General features: G+C 40.8%; 1 protein-coding gene across 1 annotated transcript; it reads right to left on the reverse strand.

Annotated features, from left to right (window-relative positions):
* Positions 1-339: 339 nt before the first annotated feature.
* On the reverse strand, positions 340-19,659 carry LOC146426249 (scaffold attachment factor B1-like). The gene is made up of 21 exons (XM_085040777.1): positions 19,329-19,659; positions 17,433-17,520; positions 16,421-16,485; positions 16,129-16,335; positions 13,959-14,021; positions 13,341-13,368; positions 11,937-12,441; positions 11,457-11,506; positions 8,392-8,492; positions 6,539-6,688; positions 6,367-6,443; positions 5,467-5,606; positions 5,050-5,141; positions 4,584-4,690; positions 3,494-3,787; positions 3,122-3,259; positions 2,597-2,639; positions 1,694-1,815; positions 1,129-1,241; positions 958-1,009; positions 340-703 (listed from the first exon to the last, which is right to left on the reverse strand). Exons 1-21 carry the CDS (start codon positions 19,515-19,517, stop codon positions 574-576), a joined length of 2,754 nt encoding a protein of 917 aa, XP_084896903.1. The 5' UTR covers positions 19,518-19,659; the 3' UTR covers positions 340-573.
* Between the last annotated feature and the right edge of the window lie 24 nt (positions 19,660-19,683).

Consider the following 19,683-nt stretch of genomic DNA (forward strand, 5'->3'; position numbering starts at 1 on the left):
CAGAATGTAACTCCTTTTCCAGACATTATATTGCACGTGAGACCAGATGAAAATAATTCTTCACCACTTGTCCCACAAGCTCCTGTGGCAATTTTGCAGTGGCAGGGTGTTCAAACTTTGACAGCTGTGATCCACTAACCTCCTCTCATGGTGGCATGTGGGCTGCTGGTTGTTAACTTTGACAACTCTGAGATAAACTCTGAGATAAAACAGCATTTCGCTTTTTCTGGGGGTGCAAAGGGACACCTGTAAGGCATTTTGACACTTCATCTTTGACACAAGGCTATGGTTTAACAGCTGAAGAACTCAGTTTGACAGGGACTGCTGTAACGAAGCAAGTAACTGTAAACTGGCGTTTATTTATGGAAAATGGAATGCTTCATTAACAAACATTTTTAAATGGGATATGAACAACACCTTACAAAACAAATGAGTTCACATTGGATTGAGTGACATAATATGGCAGCAGCTTAAAAAAAATTACACTTACAGTAGCCCATAAGTTACAATTAATGGTAACCCTGGGTAACAGATTTGTTTCACTTGCCACCTTGCATTAAAAATCAAACACAATCAGTAGCGACGGTTGAAACGAGGATCGTTCGGTCTGTTTGCTCTTTCCTGGCCAGCAAATCCTTCTCCTTGCATTCCTCCTCCGTGCATGATCTGACTCTGATTGCCACCCTGCATGAAACTGCCACGCCTGCAAAGGGATTCAGACATTTTAATGATCTCTCATGCTGGTATAGTCAGGTTTCTAGAATCTGTGTTCTTTCTGCATGATTTTTCACTCTTCTGTAAGATGCACTACATAAAAAACATGGGAAATATTTTATTATTCCTTGACATTTAAGTAGCAAATTAGATAACTGATACTCCCATACAATGTTTCTCTGGCCAATTTAAATAGAAATGTCCCTCAAAAGGACAACACTTTGCTCCTTTTAAAGTTCTTACCCTGACATGCCTCCACGATGCATCACATGGCCAGGTCTGCCTCTACCGCCACCTAAAAAAGTTCAAATGCTTCCTTTATATCCACAGCAATAATTTTACTTTATCTCCAAGTATAGTGCCTGTACTTTCTTCTTTACAGAGCACAGCTAAGGAGCTGTGCAAGAAGCATACCTTGCCATCTCTCATGATCCCGTCCTATCATCCCTCCATCCATGCTGCTCTGCCAGGAACGATCTTGGTGCCCTTCAAACTTTCGACTGTGATCTCCCCAGTCACGTCCATCCCTGTAAAAACATGAAATTCCCATCTTCTCACATGAGCCAGAGCACAGAAGATAGATTCCAATAAAAAAGCTAAGTCACCAATACTCAAATGCTCTACCAAGGCTCATATGAATCTTACATTTATATTGCTATCTCTTAAATCAAATCTCAGAAGAATTCTGCTCAAACCAAGACGACAAGTAAATAAGATATTGGGCAAGAACCACTACCTTGAAAATAGCAAGCTTTGAGAGGAATGTTAGTTAAAATTAATGGAAAGCATGACTTTAAGATGTGATGTTATTAAAAAAATCATGTCAAGTGCATGCTCTGATGCACAAAGCATCAAAACACTTGCAGTCCAACCAACACACTCGCGGTGAAAGCTGGAAAAAAACAAACTGTACTTCCAAAACCGTTCACATATAAAAATATTCCTTAGGTGCACAAGAAAAGGTGCTTTTAGCACTGACCGTGACTGTGGGGGTATCCCTCTGCTTTCACTCATCCTTCTGTCAGAGCCGTAGCTCCCCCAGCTCTCCCGGGAGTCCCGCGAGTGTCGCTCTGGGCCGCCGTGGCGCTCGTCTGGGTAATGCTGGAAGGCACAGAACTCTTACAGGGCTGCACAGAATAGATTTGTTCATCGTTTGAAGTTGCTCAGCTCTAATTACTCCATCTCAGAATCATCTGGAGTGGAAGGGACTTCCTGACCTCATCTAGGGCAACCTCCCTGCTCAGGGTCAGCCAGGACAGGATGTCCAGATGAGTTTCTCAGTGGGTTTTGAGTATCTTCACACCTAGAGACTTCACAGGTTCTCCATGCAAACTGTTCCAGTGCTCCCAGTTAAAGGGGATTTGAATTGTCTTCAGATAGAATTATATTTCAGTCTGTGCTCACTGACTCCTATCTTGCCAAGTGGCATCAGGCTACACATTATCCATATCCTCCTCCCCATCAGTTATTAATGAACATTGCTAAGGTAAATCCAGGACTTTGCAATTCCTGTGGTTGAACTTCAGGATATTCCTCTCTGCCCAACTCTCCAGCCTATCCAGGTCCCTCCAAATCTCACAGTAAAGGCCAATGAGGATTCTGTGACTTCCTAAAATTAATCTCTCACTGCTTGGATGTGGCCTGAAGGTCTTTCACCCAGCCCTCAAACACACTGCAAACATCTGCTAGGTTCAGCTGTTATTTTCAAGTCTTTGAATTGACTTTCATCTCATTGAAGTAAACTAGACAATCTGATTATTTAAACATATTTTAGTGGCTATCATGTAATTCTCAACTACTGAAATCTGATCTGACACACACAGTATAGAAAACCAGGTTACATGATGTTAAAATATTTCTGTAGCTCTATAAAGCAACTCACCTGTCCATCCCGATCTCCCATAATTGTCCTGGAGCCATCTCTCCTACAAAGAGAAACTGAGAATCAGACTGTGATAGTAAAACACAGCAGTCAGTAAAAATCCATCTATTTAACAACACAGATGAAAAATCCTGCTCCCACATAGTGCCACCATTATCCACAACAGGCATCAATAGCTAGAACATACGGAAAACACGACACATTTTGGATTCCTGGAAAACCCAGTTAGGTATAAACCAAAAAATTCTTGTTAACATTCTATGTGCCACAACATTATTTAGAAATTTTCCAGAATCCTACAAATATGTGAAGCAGAATTGCAAAAACACTTTGCCCAAGCCTGACAAGCCTTAACTCATGGCACAGTACAAATTTCTTCATGATTATAGAAGAAAAAGTCCACAGCCACTAAACCACACTTAAAATAAAATGTAAACCAAGCACACAGTAAAGGCAGCAAAATGTGACATTAAATACATATTTTTGTCTTTTGTTTTCAGGCACCAGAGGAGATAAGACACCAACCTGTCTATTGAATGCTCCTGGTAACGCCCACGATCCCTGTGATCGAAGTCATGGAAGCGATCCTGGCGACTGAAATCTGAGTGATACCTGTCATTCATGGCCATTCGTTTTGCCTCTGGCCAGTAGGGATCATCTCTCCTGAAAGAAAGAACAGACTCATTTTAGCCCAGATAAGTTTTGATATTGTTACTCCTTCCAAACCAAAAGAAGAGGAATTAAAAGGGCGCTGAGAAACCCGGGCTATTAAACACGATCATCTAAATGAAACCAACAACTGCTGAGAGCACATGTGGCTTTTCACAGCCCAGGCTGACAGACAAGAACCTGGCAGTGACGTTTTCCACTGGCATCACTTGGGTTTGGTGGCTTTACCTGCCATCTATGTCATAGGGTCTCCTCATGGCAGATCTCCTCTCCTGCTCGTAGCGCAGCTGCTCATGCTGGCGCCGCAGCTCCTCCCTCTCCCGCTGGATCCTGTCCTGCTCCCTCCTCCTCTCGTGCTCGATGTGCATCCTTTCCCTTTCCAGCCTCTCCCTCTCCATCCGTTCCCGTTCCAGGCGCTGCCGTTCGATTTCCAGTCTCTCCCGAGCAATCTCGAGCCTCTCCCGCTCTTCCCGTTCGCGGATGGTCTGCAGGTGCTGCTGCCTCTCCCGGCGCTCGCGTGTGCTGGTTGACATGAGACAAAAGTTACACAGGTAATGCTTCAAATAAATAAAATAAAATAAATAAAATAAAAATAAAAAGGTGTTACAAATGTAAACCCACAGCAAACTTCCATCACCTCCTTGAAATTACACCTGCAAAGGGTATTGAGGGAAGACTCTCTGTGTACACATGAATTAATTTAGACACTGATCAAATGACTCCCACAAAACCCAGCCCTGGGGGCAAATACTTCTAAACAGGCAGAAGAATGTGAATCCAAATGCCCACAAATACTTCTATATTTTATTCCTGTGAACCCAAATGCCCAAAGCTCATTTCTTATACTGAAATAAAGTATCTGTGAAGAATGTTTTATTTCTGTGAAGAAAGCCAGAATGGTATAGTGGATAATGACTCCACTAAAGGTCAGGAATTTAACTATGAGGGAGAAACTTTTTCCTCTCCAACAAAAATAACAAAAGCACTTTCTTCCTGTTCAATCCAACTACTTTTAGGTGAGAAATAAAAGTTTTGTAATGTGTGGAGAACATGGAATTGAGGTCACAGTTCTAGCAAGGAATCCGAAGGATGGAAATTATCATTTTTATCCTGTATTCAACATCATGAAAACAAAAAAAAAGACCCACAAAAAATACCAAAATTAAGTTCAGTAGATACCCATAAAAATAAACAAGTTAAAAGTGGGGGAAAAAAACCCCTGAAGTCCTTTTTCTGTCTCAGTCTTATTTTAATAAAAATAAAACCAACAGATATTATAGGGTAAAAAAATTTCAAACAATGTCAGTGCTGCTCTTACCGGCGCTGCTCTGCCTCCCTCATTTTTCGCTGTGCTTTGATTTTGTCAAAGGGGACAATCCCTTGTCTCTCTCTGCTCTCTGATTTGCGGTCCTGGCTCTTAACACTCTGTATTTAATAGAGAAACTTCAATTTATTAAAGGACAACCACCACAAACAATACTCTAAGCTCTGTTTCCATTCATACAATTCACATCTCAAAGCTGCATTTTTGCAAAAAGCTGTTCTGTTTTTAACATTACAGACATTACTAATACAGTAATACCTTCCCCCGTTTGTTTGGCAGCATTTGACTGCTGAATATGGTATCAGCCAAATGAGAGGTATTCTACTAATTAAGATCTAAATATACATTACAGAAACTCTAATTGGACAAACTGGCAAGACAAGTGGGGGTCACACACAGCCTGGCAGGATTCAGTATCTGTTTGTAAGGAAAATGTTTCCCATGCAAAAACATCACTTACTCTGTCTTTTGATGTAGTGGATGTTTTCACACTAATAACAGGTTCTCCTTTGGATTTATCCATGACTACTGTTCTCTCTGTTCCTTTACTTCCTAAATACATCAGAAGTGGGAAAAAAAATGAATCAAAGTACACAACGTACACCACTCATTGCCATGCTGGAAGTTCTGTTCTCTAAAATGGGAAAATGGACATTTAACCCTCTCTTCAAAACCAATTATTTCACTACCCCTAATCCAGGTACTTCTTTTAAGGATGACACAATGTCAAACATCTCCCCTTCCCCTTATTGATTCTGGATTTCTAACTAAGAATCAGAAACAATTCTAGAACATTTCTTTGGAAAGAACTACTTACAATTAAATATTCCTACATCAACGTATCTTTTACTCTATAAAAAAACAACAGCCAAATTACCTGATTTAATAGATTTAGGTTGATCTGATGAACCAGACTTCTGGTCATCTTTATCTTTCTTTTCCTTTTCATCTTTGTCTTCTGTCTTTTTAGGATCATCTTTTTGGTCAGATTTCTCATCTCGTTTAGCACCGCCAGGTCTGTGGATAAATATTGATACAGATTAGACCAATACAAATTAAGAGAAAATAAAATTCAAGGAAAATGCCAGCAACACAGCAACAAAGTGGAATTCTGATGTGATAACAACTGTAATTAGATTTCCAAACATTTCCTTCCACAACTTCCTGCCCCATAAAACAAGATATTCAGACCATCCTGTGCAGTTGTCAAAAAACTTGGCCAGGATTCAGGTATCTCAAATGGAAGCATGAGGACAAAGTCACCTCACCACGTGCTTAATGCCCACAAAATTTCTTACACAACATGACAATGAACTGCTTTTGTCAGACAACTAAGTGAAATAAAAGCAAAAAGTTGAGGAACATGAGCTGGGAACAGCATCTTGGACATCTTTTAACTGTTTGGGACCTGCAGGAAACCCTATTCCAATGAGACAAATGGTAATGAAGAAACAGTGACACATCAAAATTCTCAAATGAGCTTTCCTATATATTTAAGACATGAAAGCACCACAATTTGTTACTAAACCCTCAGTATGGCTAAATTAAAAAGTGTGCTTGAAAGTGCAACTTTCCAATGCCTGTGTTAAAGCATAGAAATATTTTAAGTTAGGCACTGAACATCATGAGTTTATCTTGTAGTAAAAGCTAAAAAAATCCATGTACTCCTCTTTTTAAATGCCACAGAAATTCTTACTGTAACTGTAGTTTTTCCTGACATCAACACAGACTGAAGAACAACAAAACACCTTTGGTAGGAGAATTTTTAACACAGTACCTCTCACTGACTGTTTCTCTCTTTGCTTCACTCTCTTTTTTTTCACTTGTCTTCTTCCCAGCGGGTTCATTTTTGGCCTGAAATTTATTTTGCACATCATCAGCTGAGAATGTGGCCTCGATCATTTGCACAATCTGGTGGGAACTCGGTATCTCTGAGGACCAGTACTCACTTTTTCCACAGAAATGATCTTGCCATGCAGCTCTGTTTTGTGCAGGTGAGTGATGCATTTTGTGGCCTCTTCAGCCGTGGACATCGTAACAAAGCCATAGCAGCGAGCGCCAGGACTGCGAGCGTTGGTGACCACCTTGGCACCCACCACCTTCCCAAAAGAAACAGCAATTATTCTCCCTGTTCCCAAATCCCCCGTGTTTTAAAAGCAAGAATTACAAGCTCTGTTTCTGCTCTTTTTAATTCCTGTTCATTGCCATGCAGGAAACTTCTGGTTTTGAGAGGTGAACAAATACAAAAGGAGCATTGCTTGGAGCCAACCATGTTTCTGTTACCAATGGAAAGTTACAAAAGCTGAATCAATAGATGGGAGCTGAAGATTGAATTCTTTTCTGGAGAAAGACCCCAGGGTGACAATAATTTTTTTTTAAAAGGCATCTAACTTTACATCAGCAACATCACTTTGCTTAAGGATAAAAGAGTAAAAACCAATACAAATTTTTAAAACCATTTCCACATAAATGTTCAACTGCTAAGTACAACCTTCCCTCAAAAAAATGTTTATATGTCACTGCTGAGGCAGATCATCCATGTCGTCTGCAAACTTTAAGAAAAAGGAAGTCTCCCCAAAAACTAAAGCTTGAAGAAGCCACATAAATGATGTTCACTTATGCTCAGATATTCAGTACAGCTCATTTTCCAATAGAGAAATCAATCATATTTCAGGTGTGATGTTTGAAAGTACAGCTGAATGAAGAACCTACTTCTGAGCATCTGATTTATTGCATGTGTATATCTACTTCCAGGAAGCTTTGCCTCTGCTAATACCCTGAAGAAAATAAAATTTTATTTAAACGACTTAATGGTACCATGGCATCTGTCTAGAGGTTTTTAATCACATTTAAGACTTTGTGGCACATCTCTATGATCAACATTTTAGGTTACCAGATGGAATTCTAAGGAAATCAATGTAAGTATTGCATTACAAGGAGCATTAAAAAGGTTTTACCAGTCCCATGACTTTCAGACTCAAAGCTGTTCTACAAATGAATCCACTTTTGTACCTATTTCTAAAGTCATACTCAAGTTCCAGAGTATTTTCATCAGTAAAACATTCAATGGCAGATTGTCAGCACATACAATTTGCTTTTACTACATTCTGCTGACAGTAATCTTTAAATAGGCTTCAGAGGTCTGACAAAAATCCTTACTGATCTCTCTGATATCAGTCTTTTATTAAACTCTTTCCATTTTCCAGCTGACAGGGAGATTTAATTTGACATTTTATCTGTCCTTAACAGCAAGTGCAGGACCTCCCCTGCCAGGAAAATCAAACAACAACTCCCCATATCTCAAACCACCCAAACAAGGGTTTTTTTAAGGAACTGCCAACTCTAGATAAAAATAAAACTTCAGGTACTAAGGCAATTCCTAAGATATTCCCCAGTAATTTTGTCTCAGCATTTACGAAATATTTTACTTAGTCCTTTTAGAAGTCTTTATTAAACATTAAATTCACAGTTGACTGTGGATTTTCAGCAGGTAAAGACACCATGCTGCAGCACAGGAGACAGAAGTGTGTGTAAAAAATTGCTGACTATTTCAAATAAAGGATGACAAATGGAATTTTGTATTTGTTTGGAAGTGAGCAACAGAATAAAAAAACCCAGCCATTCAGTGTGTACTTTGGTGATTTTTAACTTGGTATCCCACAATATTTTTGATAATTGGATTCCTTTCACTGGTACTTTCAGTGATGGGAGCTTAAGAAGTCTTATGAACAGAGCTGCAAGCAGAAAAAGCAAACAAAACAAACACCAAACCAAAAAGAAAAAACCAAAAATAACCCCTTACCTTCCCATATTTGCTAAACAGATTCTTCAGATCTGTAGCTCTGGTGGTGGAAGCCAATCCACTCACCCAAAAGTTTCTACCAGAACCGCTGGTACTGCGACCTAGTTGGGAAAACAAACAGACAAAAGCAAAACATACCCCAATCCCAATTATTTGCATTGATTTTTTGAATCATGTGAATTAAAACAGAGCAGTATCACCAATCTTTAATTTTTTATGATCACAGAGCAAGTGAAGTATGTGTGACATTCTCCTCCCATGATTTACTTTGCTGAAGGTAAGGAGCATTACAAGTCCAAAAAATTGGGTGGAGCAATGAGCTTTGATACAGAATTATTTTGTAACATTCTTCCAGAAAGCAGCTGGATTAGTGAACCTCTGAATTAACTCAGGCTCTTGAAAATGAGCCTGGATAGATCCCAGTAACTCAGTACTTACAGGAAAAGAGAGAAGCCCTGCAAGAGTTGTGGGAGCTGTGTTAGCACCCCATGTATGCTCATTATCTCAACTCCGAGGGAATGATGGTGAGATGCAGAATTTCCTTTTAAGGAAAGCCATTCACCATCAAGAAACCCAGAAAACGTCTTTATTTCTGCCCACACAGATCCACAGCTGGGATATAGAACCTGACTTCAGTTGCAGGCATTAGGAAAGACCTGGCCCTGCTTTAGCCCTGCAAGAACTACAGAACATCTGTCCAATTTTGCATCTCAACTACAAAGATGATTTCATAAACGCTAATGAATTACAAAGTCTGAAAACCCAACATGAAGTGATCAAAAAGCGACCTGAACTCCAAGTTTTAGTGTTTGCATTTCAGCATGAAGCTTTTACACAAGGATTACTGTTTCCAGTCTCCTCTGAAATGTCTTTACTGTCCTGTCAGTCTGGGTAGTGATCACTTCCAAGGCTTCAAGGAATGGATTTCACTCCAGCATGCTTCCATATCCTTTTTTTTTTTTGGTAATATATGAAATTTTACAGAACCTCTTTCATCAAGGGAAGAGATTTTTCCCAGAACCTTCCCAAAATGCTATTTTATTTGGGTGTCTTTCCATCTTCTATTTCCTGATAATTTCAGTCACTGCCACAAGTAACTGAGAACACAGTTATTAATATTTACACAAGTTTCCTAGGGAAGGATGCAGTGATTTGTAGCAACCTCTTACAAAAACACCCAAACCTAAAAGAGGTTTTTTGTATCAAGGTGACCAGGTATGAACCTGTCATCATCTATCTTAAAAGTGCTTGGATAAAGGTTTGTCATGCACACAAATATGTGGGAGTTGCATTGTCTCAGCTTTTTAAAAGCTGAGCCAAAGGCTTTGATGCTTTTACTCCATATATTTCTACAATTTAAAAATGACTAGCTGCAGTTACACTGGCACCAGAATCCTGGAGAAAGAAAGTGCTCATTTTTCTCTTTTCTGCTATTTTACCCGTGAGTTTTTTAAGATTATTTACACTACGTTGATGTCCTTCTGGATTATGGACTGATCAGTCTTAACATCTCCAGTTTTTGCCCTGCCATAAGACTTAAGAAAGTGCTCCTGCAATGGCACTGCACTTTTTAGACAAAGAAATAGTGGGATTTTAAAATATTCTCTAACTTAGAAACAAGAACAATGCAGGTACTGGAAGCCAACTATCAACGCTGGAGACATCTTTCAGATGTGAATCCACTGACTGCTAAATCCACCAGGCTGAGCTCATAAATTTGTTTTTCTGCCCTCTTGCTGATACAGGTCTCAGAATTAATACATGGAATACAGAAACTCTTCATTCCAAATAAAATCCTTTCATACAGGTGAGCAAATAGCAATGTATGAGTCAGAACTGACTTGTATATAGTTTTTTAGCTTCTTTCTGGCTCAATCATTTTGCTCTGCATGCAGAGAAAGTTACACAGTACAGCAGCTCCCTCTCTGCTGTTCCCTAAACCAGGAAATGAATAAGACAAATGTTATGGAACACAGCACATCCTTTGGAAAAAGGGATGCAGGAGGAAGGTGGTCATCAGACACCCAAGCTGCTGAAAGCTGTTTTGAATGCAAACTCAGGGAACTGAGTTTTCTCAGTCCACAAAAACAATACCTTTAAGTCTAGGGAAATGACAGCATGCAAAGAACACTCCTTGAAATATTCTGAAGAGAATGTGAGATTACAGACTGGAAGCAAGAGGTAAATTGACCCTAACAAAGCTGACAGGGAGGTCCAGCAGCTTGTGCAAACAGGTATAACCCAGGATCTTGGAATAAACAGAGAGGTGAGTTTGTGTTGTAAAACCCAATTAAAACCAAACCAATTCTTCCTGTCCAGCTGGCAGACAGACCTCATAATGAGTTTCTTGCTTTTTATAGGAATTGCTGGTACTTCCACACTTAAAAGTGCTGAAATACCTGCCAGCAGCATGTGAGAAGAATGTTAACAGTCAGTTCCAAATTTTCTGAGAACAGAGAGGTGGGTGAGGTGCAAAGACTCAGCTGCCTGGTGTATTAAAAGGAAGAAATAGGATGAAAACAAGGAGCAAGCATCTGACTGCTGATCAAAATATTTTCTTCTTGCTTATGATGTATATTGGCACCATAAGTAGGATCTGTGTGGACAAAGATTTAATAAAATCAACGTAATTTACTAACAACATTAAGTTGTAAGAATTGTAGCATTTAATTATGTGCATACTAGATCCCAAATTACTTCAGCAAAACAGAAGATGGGAAGGAGAACTGCAATTGTATAGCAGAGCAAACACAATTAGAAAAGGTTCCTGACTCAGTAACAGCTGTTAGTGTGCATCTTCGGTGCCATAAAAGGTGTATTTCCCATGTATTAACATTTACCTTTAAAAATCAAGATACAAACAAAATAGTGCAATGCAAATATTCTGAAAAAATGCATAAAAAGAAAATACTTATTTTGACATGAACCAAGAAAATCCAGAAAGAGCTGAATTTATGCTGTTTAACAACTGCACAGATTGCAATCAATTTCTACTGAAATACCCCATCCAATACAAACAGCTATCCAAGCAATCATTGAAGTTTTACATCTTGAAACAAACATACCTTTCTCATCTTTTGAGATTATCTTTGTATCTCTGTCCTCCTCAACAGGGCTAAAGACAAAACACCACATTATTCAAGTCAGAAAGAAAGGCGACAAAATATAAATTATGAAAAAAGCTAAAATTAAATACCTACCAGAAAATATGTTGCAAATGAAAACACACCTTTGTATACTTGATTTAAGAAATCTGACAAGAAATAACGAAGTCAGATTCTTAAACAGACTTACATTAAGAAGATGATTACAAATAAGAGTAATTTGGAAAAACAACCTTTGAAGGTTGATGAAGGAAAGAAATCAAACCCACTGCGTTTAAAAAAAATAAAAATATCTGCACATGGAGAAATAAAAGAGACCCTTTAGGAACAGGCTACAATTTCAGCAGTCTCGGAGGCCAATTGAAGGAAACAGCTTATTCGCATCACTTAAGGACCAATGATAAAAGATAGCATCTGGTCTATAACGGAGAAAAAACAAACCTCTTTTTCTGATCACCGCCCTCACTGGCTGAGGACTCTTTAGTGGCAGGGGAAGAAGATTCCTCTGAATTAGCTTTGTCTTCTGCTCTCTTGCCATCTTCTTTGCTATCTCTGGCTTCGGCACCTGCGCCTTTCTCCGCTGTCTCCCCACTAGAGGCTTCCAGGCCTTGGGAGCGTTTGCTACTCTGATCGCTTAGGCTCTCTACCACTACACCTTCAGAGTCCGGGGCCTCTTCCTCGGGGCTCTGTTCACTTGTCTCCCCTTTTGCTACCACTAAACGCTTTGCTTCCTTCCTTGCCAAAGCTTGGGCCGATTTGCTGTCCAAAGCTAAAGCATCTTCCTCCAACTGAGCCGCAGCAAGAGCGTCCTCTTCCTCAGCCAGCCTCTTGCCTGGCCCCGCGTTACTGGCTTCCTGCGCGCGCGGCCGCTCCGCTTCGGCACCTTCTTCGTTAAGTAGCTCAGATTTACAAGTTTCCCCCAAAATGTCGAGTATTTTCTCATTTTCTACGGATTTAACAGGAATAGAATGGCACAAGATTTAATCACCAGGGAAATACAGCAATCACAAATGTGGAACTGGCATGGCTGCCACACTAACACCAAGAGAACTGCTAAGCTACACAGAGATTGGAAAACCCTAGTGTACACAGTGTTACAGCTACCACGCTAACTGCTCTCTCACACACTGCCAAATCAGCCCTAACACCTGAACAGGGAAGAAAAATGCCCCCACAGATTTAACAAAAAACTTCGGGCTCAGCCTTCATATTCTTCAGCAAATCGTTCAGCTCTGTTTCTTCTCTAGTTAGCTTCCAGAGTCCGAGATGCTTAACTGAACGTATCAAGGCACTGAGAGTTCAATTTTTAAATTTCTGTGAAATTCTTTTAGCAGAGACAGTCCAACATGAGAACTGGGCATCTTCTGATGGTGCATGAGTGTGTTTGCAGTCCAGAAAGGGAAAAGTATCTGTATGAAATTTCCATGAAGAAACTCTCTTCTTTCTTCTGTATCCAGTAACTAATCTTTACATTTTAATGCCCTACAATATCTTTTTACTGCTTTCACTGCTCTCTACTTAGTAACAGAGTTAAGGTGTGTGCAATATCACAAGATCTGTTTACATGTAGAATATTTAGCTTTTAAAACTGTGATTAAACTTCTCTAAATCCATTTATGTAGTTTAACAGGTTTTTAAACCATTTCATTTCACTGGAAGTATTTCAAGCATCACTTCACAGATCTGGGGATATGATTGGGTTTCCAATCTCTATGACCCTGCATGATCTGGATTGTCCATTATAAAAATAATGTAAATTATGTTTGTTTGCTTGTTTTTTTTAATAGTTAATGGTTTAAAAAGTATTAGTTGAAAAGACAGGAATATGTTTTTCTTTAACAGTACCTGGCTCCAAGTGTAGCTTCTCCATTTTCTGTTTGGGGAAAAAAGATCACAGAATGAGGATTTAATAAAATACCTTTTTTAACACAGAATAATAGCAACTCCCTGCCCAATTCCAAAATTGAAAACTACACAAATTCATCTACTGTATTTAGAACTTCTTCTCACCATCCACTGGAAATGAGTATTTTATAAAGGTAACTTGTCTGGCACATTAAAGCCAAATCAAAATAGCAGCCACAACTGCATTCTCACAACTAACTCGGAATTTTAAAGAGACCAGTAAATTACTTTTGTGTACCACAATGGCTAGAGTAAAAACAAACCCAGCTACTACTTTGTATAATCAGTGGGAGAGAGAAGAAATCAACAGCAGAACAGCCTTTTTTATCATGAAGTGAAGGAAATCCTGAGAGCTGACTGAAAAGTAGGGAAAAAACCACAGGGCATCCTCATTTCACAGACTGAGCTGAGCAAGGTCATGAATGTCTTGGATTGTGCTACAGTTTTGTACTATGATCACACACTTTCTTTTTATGGGACATAACAAGTGAGTAAATATTAATAATTCAACACACTCGTAACATGACAATCTGAAATAGAGCTACATTTTCAGTTTACCTTCATTTCAATTAAATCAGAAGAGGAGGCTTCTATATTGTTTTCAATTTCATCATAATCTTCCTAAAAGAGCAAGAAAGGAATGAAAGCACTTCTTACCAAGAGTAGCTTATCAAGAACACACCTGTATTTAATTTTCCCTACCAAGAAAACCAGAAATATCTTAAAGTGTTCGACAGACCTCAATTGCTACTTCAGATTGTGACCCAAAAATGAGGAACGACATGTAAACATACCTGATAATTAAATATCTTTCTCCAATTATCTTTCATTTTAATTTCAACAGGACACTGTCTATTTCAAAGTTAAGACTCTTATTTCACATTTCTGTGGTTATTGAACATGTTTTTTCATTTTCCCACTTTTTACCTTTAGTTTCTAAATGAAAGAAACAAGTTAGAGATGAAGCTGACTTAGTTTCCACTTTTCCAAAAGGAAAACATGTCCCAGAAATCTTCCTCCCTTAAAGTGCCAAGGGTAAGATGCAACCAAAACTCTTTAGTTACATTAATTTAATTTACAAAATTACACAAAATTGCTTTTCAGGTTAAGTGGATGCTGTTGCAATGACTTTTGTGTTCAGTCCCACAAAAGGGGACATTTTCTCCAAGCCTTTGTGTTTGATTGGTCTGCTGGGGTGCAGATACCACAGCCAGGCTCTGTTGAAATCCCTGCAACAGGGGGAACTCTGTGGTACCTTGTAGCTGACAAGCCACAGAGCAGTTGTCAAACAAAGGAAAAGAAAGATTTCTTGTTGCTGAACTAGCAAAATGCATACCTCTGGCCCAAAGGTGACCTCAGATGTAACACATACTTCCAAGGTATGACCACCCCCACTGAACAGGATGCACAACTAGAGTCATTCAAACTCCACCTAAATGTAAAAATAGTATTAAAGTAAATTAAAAGTGGGGAGAAGTTTGGGGAGGCTCCATTGTGACAGTCTGAACCTGTCTTCTCCCCTCAAGGGGTGTCTGGTGGTAAGAATCATACTCTAAGCATGATGAATGATGAACTCCAGCCAGCTTTTGTTAGGAATTAAAGCTGGTTAGTGTGCTGGGTTTTTGGTTTTTTTTTTGAAGACAGATACTACCACCAGCAATCCTTGAGCCCTAAGCTGTCACAATTTTCCATTACATTAATGATGTTATTGCTTAAAATGTTAATGTGAGTCATTCAAGGGCACTAACAGCTGCCTGCAGTGAGTAACACACTCGACTGAGGAGATTTGGGACAGAGGTCTCTCTTAGGCTCTGATTGTGTGATTCTCACTTAGGCAGTGGAACCACTCTCTGATCCAGGGGACTGCTCAGTGAAGGGTCCCCTGAACAGGATGTTGACACTTTTTGGGCACAAGGATCTTGGTTTTCCTGTGGCACTGATAGACCAATCAAACACAGAGGCTTTGAGAAAAATCTCCCTTTTCAGGTGACAGTAGGTAAATGATAAAAGCTGAGACAGATCTGCAGGAGGCAAGGAAGAAGAATATGTTCCACCTTGTGAACAGCCTAAAATTAAAAAAAAAAACAAAAAAAAAACCACCCAAACCCAAAAGGATTCAAGAAAGGTAATATTTAGGGACTGAATGTGACACATGGATTACCCTGTGCTGTCTGCAAATGACATTGCAAGCTGCTCTCAAAACCAAGCCAAAAGCCTGGCAATGTCAGAACAGGGCAACGTAGAAAGTTCTTCTTTCATTAATCTCTATGAGAAAACAGAACAACACAACTTCCTTAAACCAGAGCATTCTTTCTGCAGAAAAGCTTTCCAAATTACCTGAGGTGAAAATTTATTTTTCTCTCCCTCCATATATCTAAATACCTAGATGGCTGGCTATATACATATATATACACACTTTAACACATGTAACACACAAACAAGAAGAGGGAATTCTGAAATTAATGCAGTATTTTCAATTCCAGGCTCCTTTCATGGCAAGCAAGGATGATACTGCAAGGTAAGGAACACAGTGACTTGTCTACTGAGAACGTTTCAAACCTCAAGAATATTTACCTTTTAAAAGAGTGGGACTTGAGAGCTGTGAATGGGAAACAGACTCCAGACCACATTAATGTCCTATATTCTACTGGACTGAAATACCTTGTTTATGTACATATATACCTATTAAATACCTTCTGGAAAATTATCAAGAGCTCTACTCACTCACCTCATTTTCTGTTAGCTGATCAGGAAGCTCTTTCATTTCTGCTTCAACATTATCTTTATTATCAGACAGAGAATCGAGAATATTGTCAGGACTATAATCTTCTCCACAGTCTACAGCACTGCTGTTATCTATTTCAGCTTCATCTAATACACTAATATCCATCATGTCAATATCCTGCAAGGTATCCAGATTTGCTTCAATATCCTCCTACAGAGAGAAAAAGGGCAAATGTGTATTTATTGCAGATTACATGATGCTTATTCCTAGTAACTGCAACCATGATTTCACTTACCTGCCCATCTCTAGAGTTTTCTTCTAGACCATTGTCTTCCACACCTTCTTCTTCTGGTTTTCTTCCTAAAAACAGTATCATTGCAGTGAGATATAGCACTACATTTTGTAACATGTTTAAACCTTTGAACAGAGATTGTTTCAAGAAGTAACCATTAAGAAGGTGATTCACAAGTCAAGGTCTGCAGGGATATAACCGAGGTCACCTTGCCACCCACAAAAGCAAACAGCAGGAGCATGAACTAAAAGCAGCACAGTATTTTTTCTAAAGCTACAGTCTTTTTCTATAGCTACAGTCTCACTCCACAACACTGCAATACCTAAAAAGACACAACACTCTCTGGGTAATCCATTTAAAACTAACACTTTAAGACTGTTACCAAAAAATCCTCCCTTAAAGTGGTTTAGAATTAGTGTTCACTTTCAAGATCCTGGACATACAGATCACGTTTATGCACATCTGTCACCCTCAAACTCCTACTGCTATTCAAAGACAACAGCTCTCTTTCTATTTTTAGGCCCTCTATTTTAAAGGAAGCAGCTTAATAGACAGTTTCTCTCCAAAGAATATTTTTTAAGAACTGGCTATAAGCAACTCAAGTAAGCCATACATAACATGGCATGCACAATATTTAATGTTTTGAAGCAAAATATAGTTAAATATAGTTAAAATACAGTTAAAATATAGTTCTAGAGATGTTCCACAGGACATTATGCTGCAGCTGCTTGCTCTATACCTGACACAATTCTACTCATGGTCACAAGTACTGAAAGACCTGCAATTTTCAGTTTCATCTTCAGGTTTCAAGATTTGCTAATAAAATACAGTCACTGTCATATTATTATTTAAAGTTATTACTGCTCACTAATGCAAGAGAGCTTTACCATTTTTTGCATGGTAAAAAGCACTGATTTTTTAAAATTAAAGTAATGAAACAGAAGACATCAAGTTTGTATTCCAAGTTGTAGCTACACGCAAACAGTGGAACTGCAAAAGCATCCAGACACCATACCTTTGCTAGTTCTTTTTGGCATTCTTTTGGTGGTCAGCTCTGAGGCCACAGGAATTTCATCAGGATCTCCTCCTTCCTCCTCAATGGCCTATTGGAAACAGCAGGATGACATCCACTGTATTATTTGTTGGTGTGCATTTGTGCTGGGCTTGGATGGGATGGTTAATTCCCTTCACAGCAGCTGAATTTGTGCTGAGAACAGTGCTGGTAACACAGGGATGTTTTAGGTATTTCTGAGCAGAGCTTACAGTGCCAAGGCCTTTCCTGCTGCCCTGCCCCAGGGAGCAGGCTGGGGGGGCACAAGGAATTGGGAAGGGACACAGCTGGACAGCTGACACAGACCACAGGGTGTTGTGCTCAGCAATAAAACTGGTGAAAGCTGGTGGGGCTGCTTCCCCCAGTTACTAGGGGTCCTGGTACCCCATTACTTGGGTCTGCCTCAGCATCAGTTGAGCTGGTTGACCATAATGAATTATTTTCTTTCACATCACCTGCTCTTCTTAAATGCTTTATTAATTTTCTTCATTCATGTTGACCTTTTTTTTGGCCCTTACGTTTTTTAAAGTTATAAAACTGTCTTTATCACAATCCCACAAACTTGCTCTCCCTTTTACCCTTCCACTTCTAGCCCCCCTCCTGAGTGACTGGCTATGTGGTGCTTGGCTGCCTGCTAGGATTTAACCCCAGCTGCATTTTTGAGGATTTTTCAGATGGAAACATTAGTGTCTCTCCCTCGTTCAGATCAGAGTCAGGCAGCTGTATCACCGGTCAGACACACTAAATAATTAGGTGCAACTCCCCCCCAACAGCCAAATCAAGCTACCACTGGGGAGCAAAGCTCCCTACTCTGCAAATAAGCACTTTTAACTGTGTAACACTGTAAGAGATTCTTCCAGGAGCTCAGGTGCATGAGTTTTTCCTAAGTGTGGAGGCCCCTTACAACCTGTAAAAGGGCCAGGGCTGACCATACTGATCTGGCTTCATGGAAATCTGTGAGAATGCATTCCAGAGAGGTCGGAGAGATGGAGTCGGGTGAAATGTGGTGGTGTCAAGCAATAGGACAGAAACTGATGCCTAAAATGTTCCACTTAAATATGAGGACAAAATTCTTTACTATGCAAGTGACCGCATACTGGAACAGATTGTCCAGAGAGGGTGTGAAGTTTCTCTCACTGGACATATTCAAGAACTGTGTGGACAAAATCCTGTACCATGAGCTCTAGGACTAAACCCTGCTTGAGCAGATAACCAACCGTGATCCCTTCCAACTTGACCCGTTCCGTGAACTTCTTAAAGGAAGCACGAGATATGGAAAAGGGGCACGCGTATGTATGCCGGGGGAATAGGGTAGTAAATGGGGAAAAGACGCGCGGAGGTCGGGGTCAGGCAACGACGGAAAGGCCAGAGCCATCTCAGATTCCAGCCAATGCAACCTGAGCAGCGCTCCGGAGCAGCGATGGAGAGCAGGCAGCGGATTCATACCACAGAACGGTATCATGAGCAGAGCAAAGGCAGCGGCTCTGTAGCGGTCCGAGGAAACACTGGTGCCCAACAACACTCGCAGGTGGCCGGGAGCAGCACCGCAGCCCTCAGAGCCTGGGAGCAGCACCGCAGCCCTTAGCTCCCCTCAGGGCCCGGGAGCGTCACGGCAGCCCTTAGCTCCCCTCAGAGCCCGGAGCAGCACCGCAGCCCTTAGCTCCCCTCAGAGCCCGGAGCAGCACCGCAGCCCTTAGCTCCCCTCAGGGCCCGGAGCGGCACCGCAGCCCGTAGCTCCCCTCAGGGCCGCCCCGCTGCAGGCCCAGCCCCGAGCGCGCAGGCGCCTAGAGCGCCACAGACAAAGGCCCCGGATGGCCCCACGCCGCTCCCCCCATCCTTCCCCGCCGCGCTTCGCCTCACCTTCCTCAGCCGCTCCATGAGGACGCTCTTGTTGCCGCCGCTGTCCAGGTTGCGCCGCTTGAGCTCGGCCCGCAGGTCGATGACGCGCAGCTCGCTCAGCCGCCGGGTTTCAGGCTCCGAACCAAAAGCCGCGGCCCCGCCAAGGGATGCGAAATCCCCCAGTCCGGCCGCTGATTGACTCTCCGCCATCAAGGCCCCTTCGCTGTTTCGCCTCGAGCCCGAACGCGCAGGAGAACGCGGCACAACCCAGCAGCAAACCAACCTTGCGATCACGGCACAAAATGGTGGGGAGCGAGACGCGCCGAGGGGAGGGGGAACAAAGCGCGCTGTGCGCAGGCGCGGGCGGGAGGCAGCG

This window comes from Lichenostomus cassidix, chromosome 28 (assembly GCF_008360975.1).
Source record: "Lichenostomus cassidix isolate B80296 chromosome 28, HeHo_3.0, whole genome shotgun sequence".
Classification (NCBI taxonomy): domain Eukaryota; kingdom Metazoa; phylum Chordata; class Aves; order Passeriformes; family Meliphagidae; genus Lichenostomus; species Lichenostomus cassidix.

Bases quoted from the DNA above. Each gene is read 5' to 3' on its own strand.
- LOC146426249 (XM_085040777.1), bottom strand. From the start codon at position 19,517: ATGGCGGAGAGTCAATCAGCGGCCGGACTGGGGGATTTCGCATCCCTT. The intron at 13,369-13,958 runs GTAAACTGAAAA...TTCCCCAAACAG, and splicing joins CTGATTTAATTGAAATGAAG to AAAATGGAGAAGCTACACTT. The intron at 6,444-6,538 runs GTGAGTACTGGT...AATAAATTTCAG, and splicing joins AGATCATTTCTGTGGAAAAA to GCCAAAAATGAACCCGCTGG.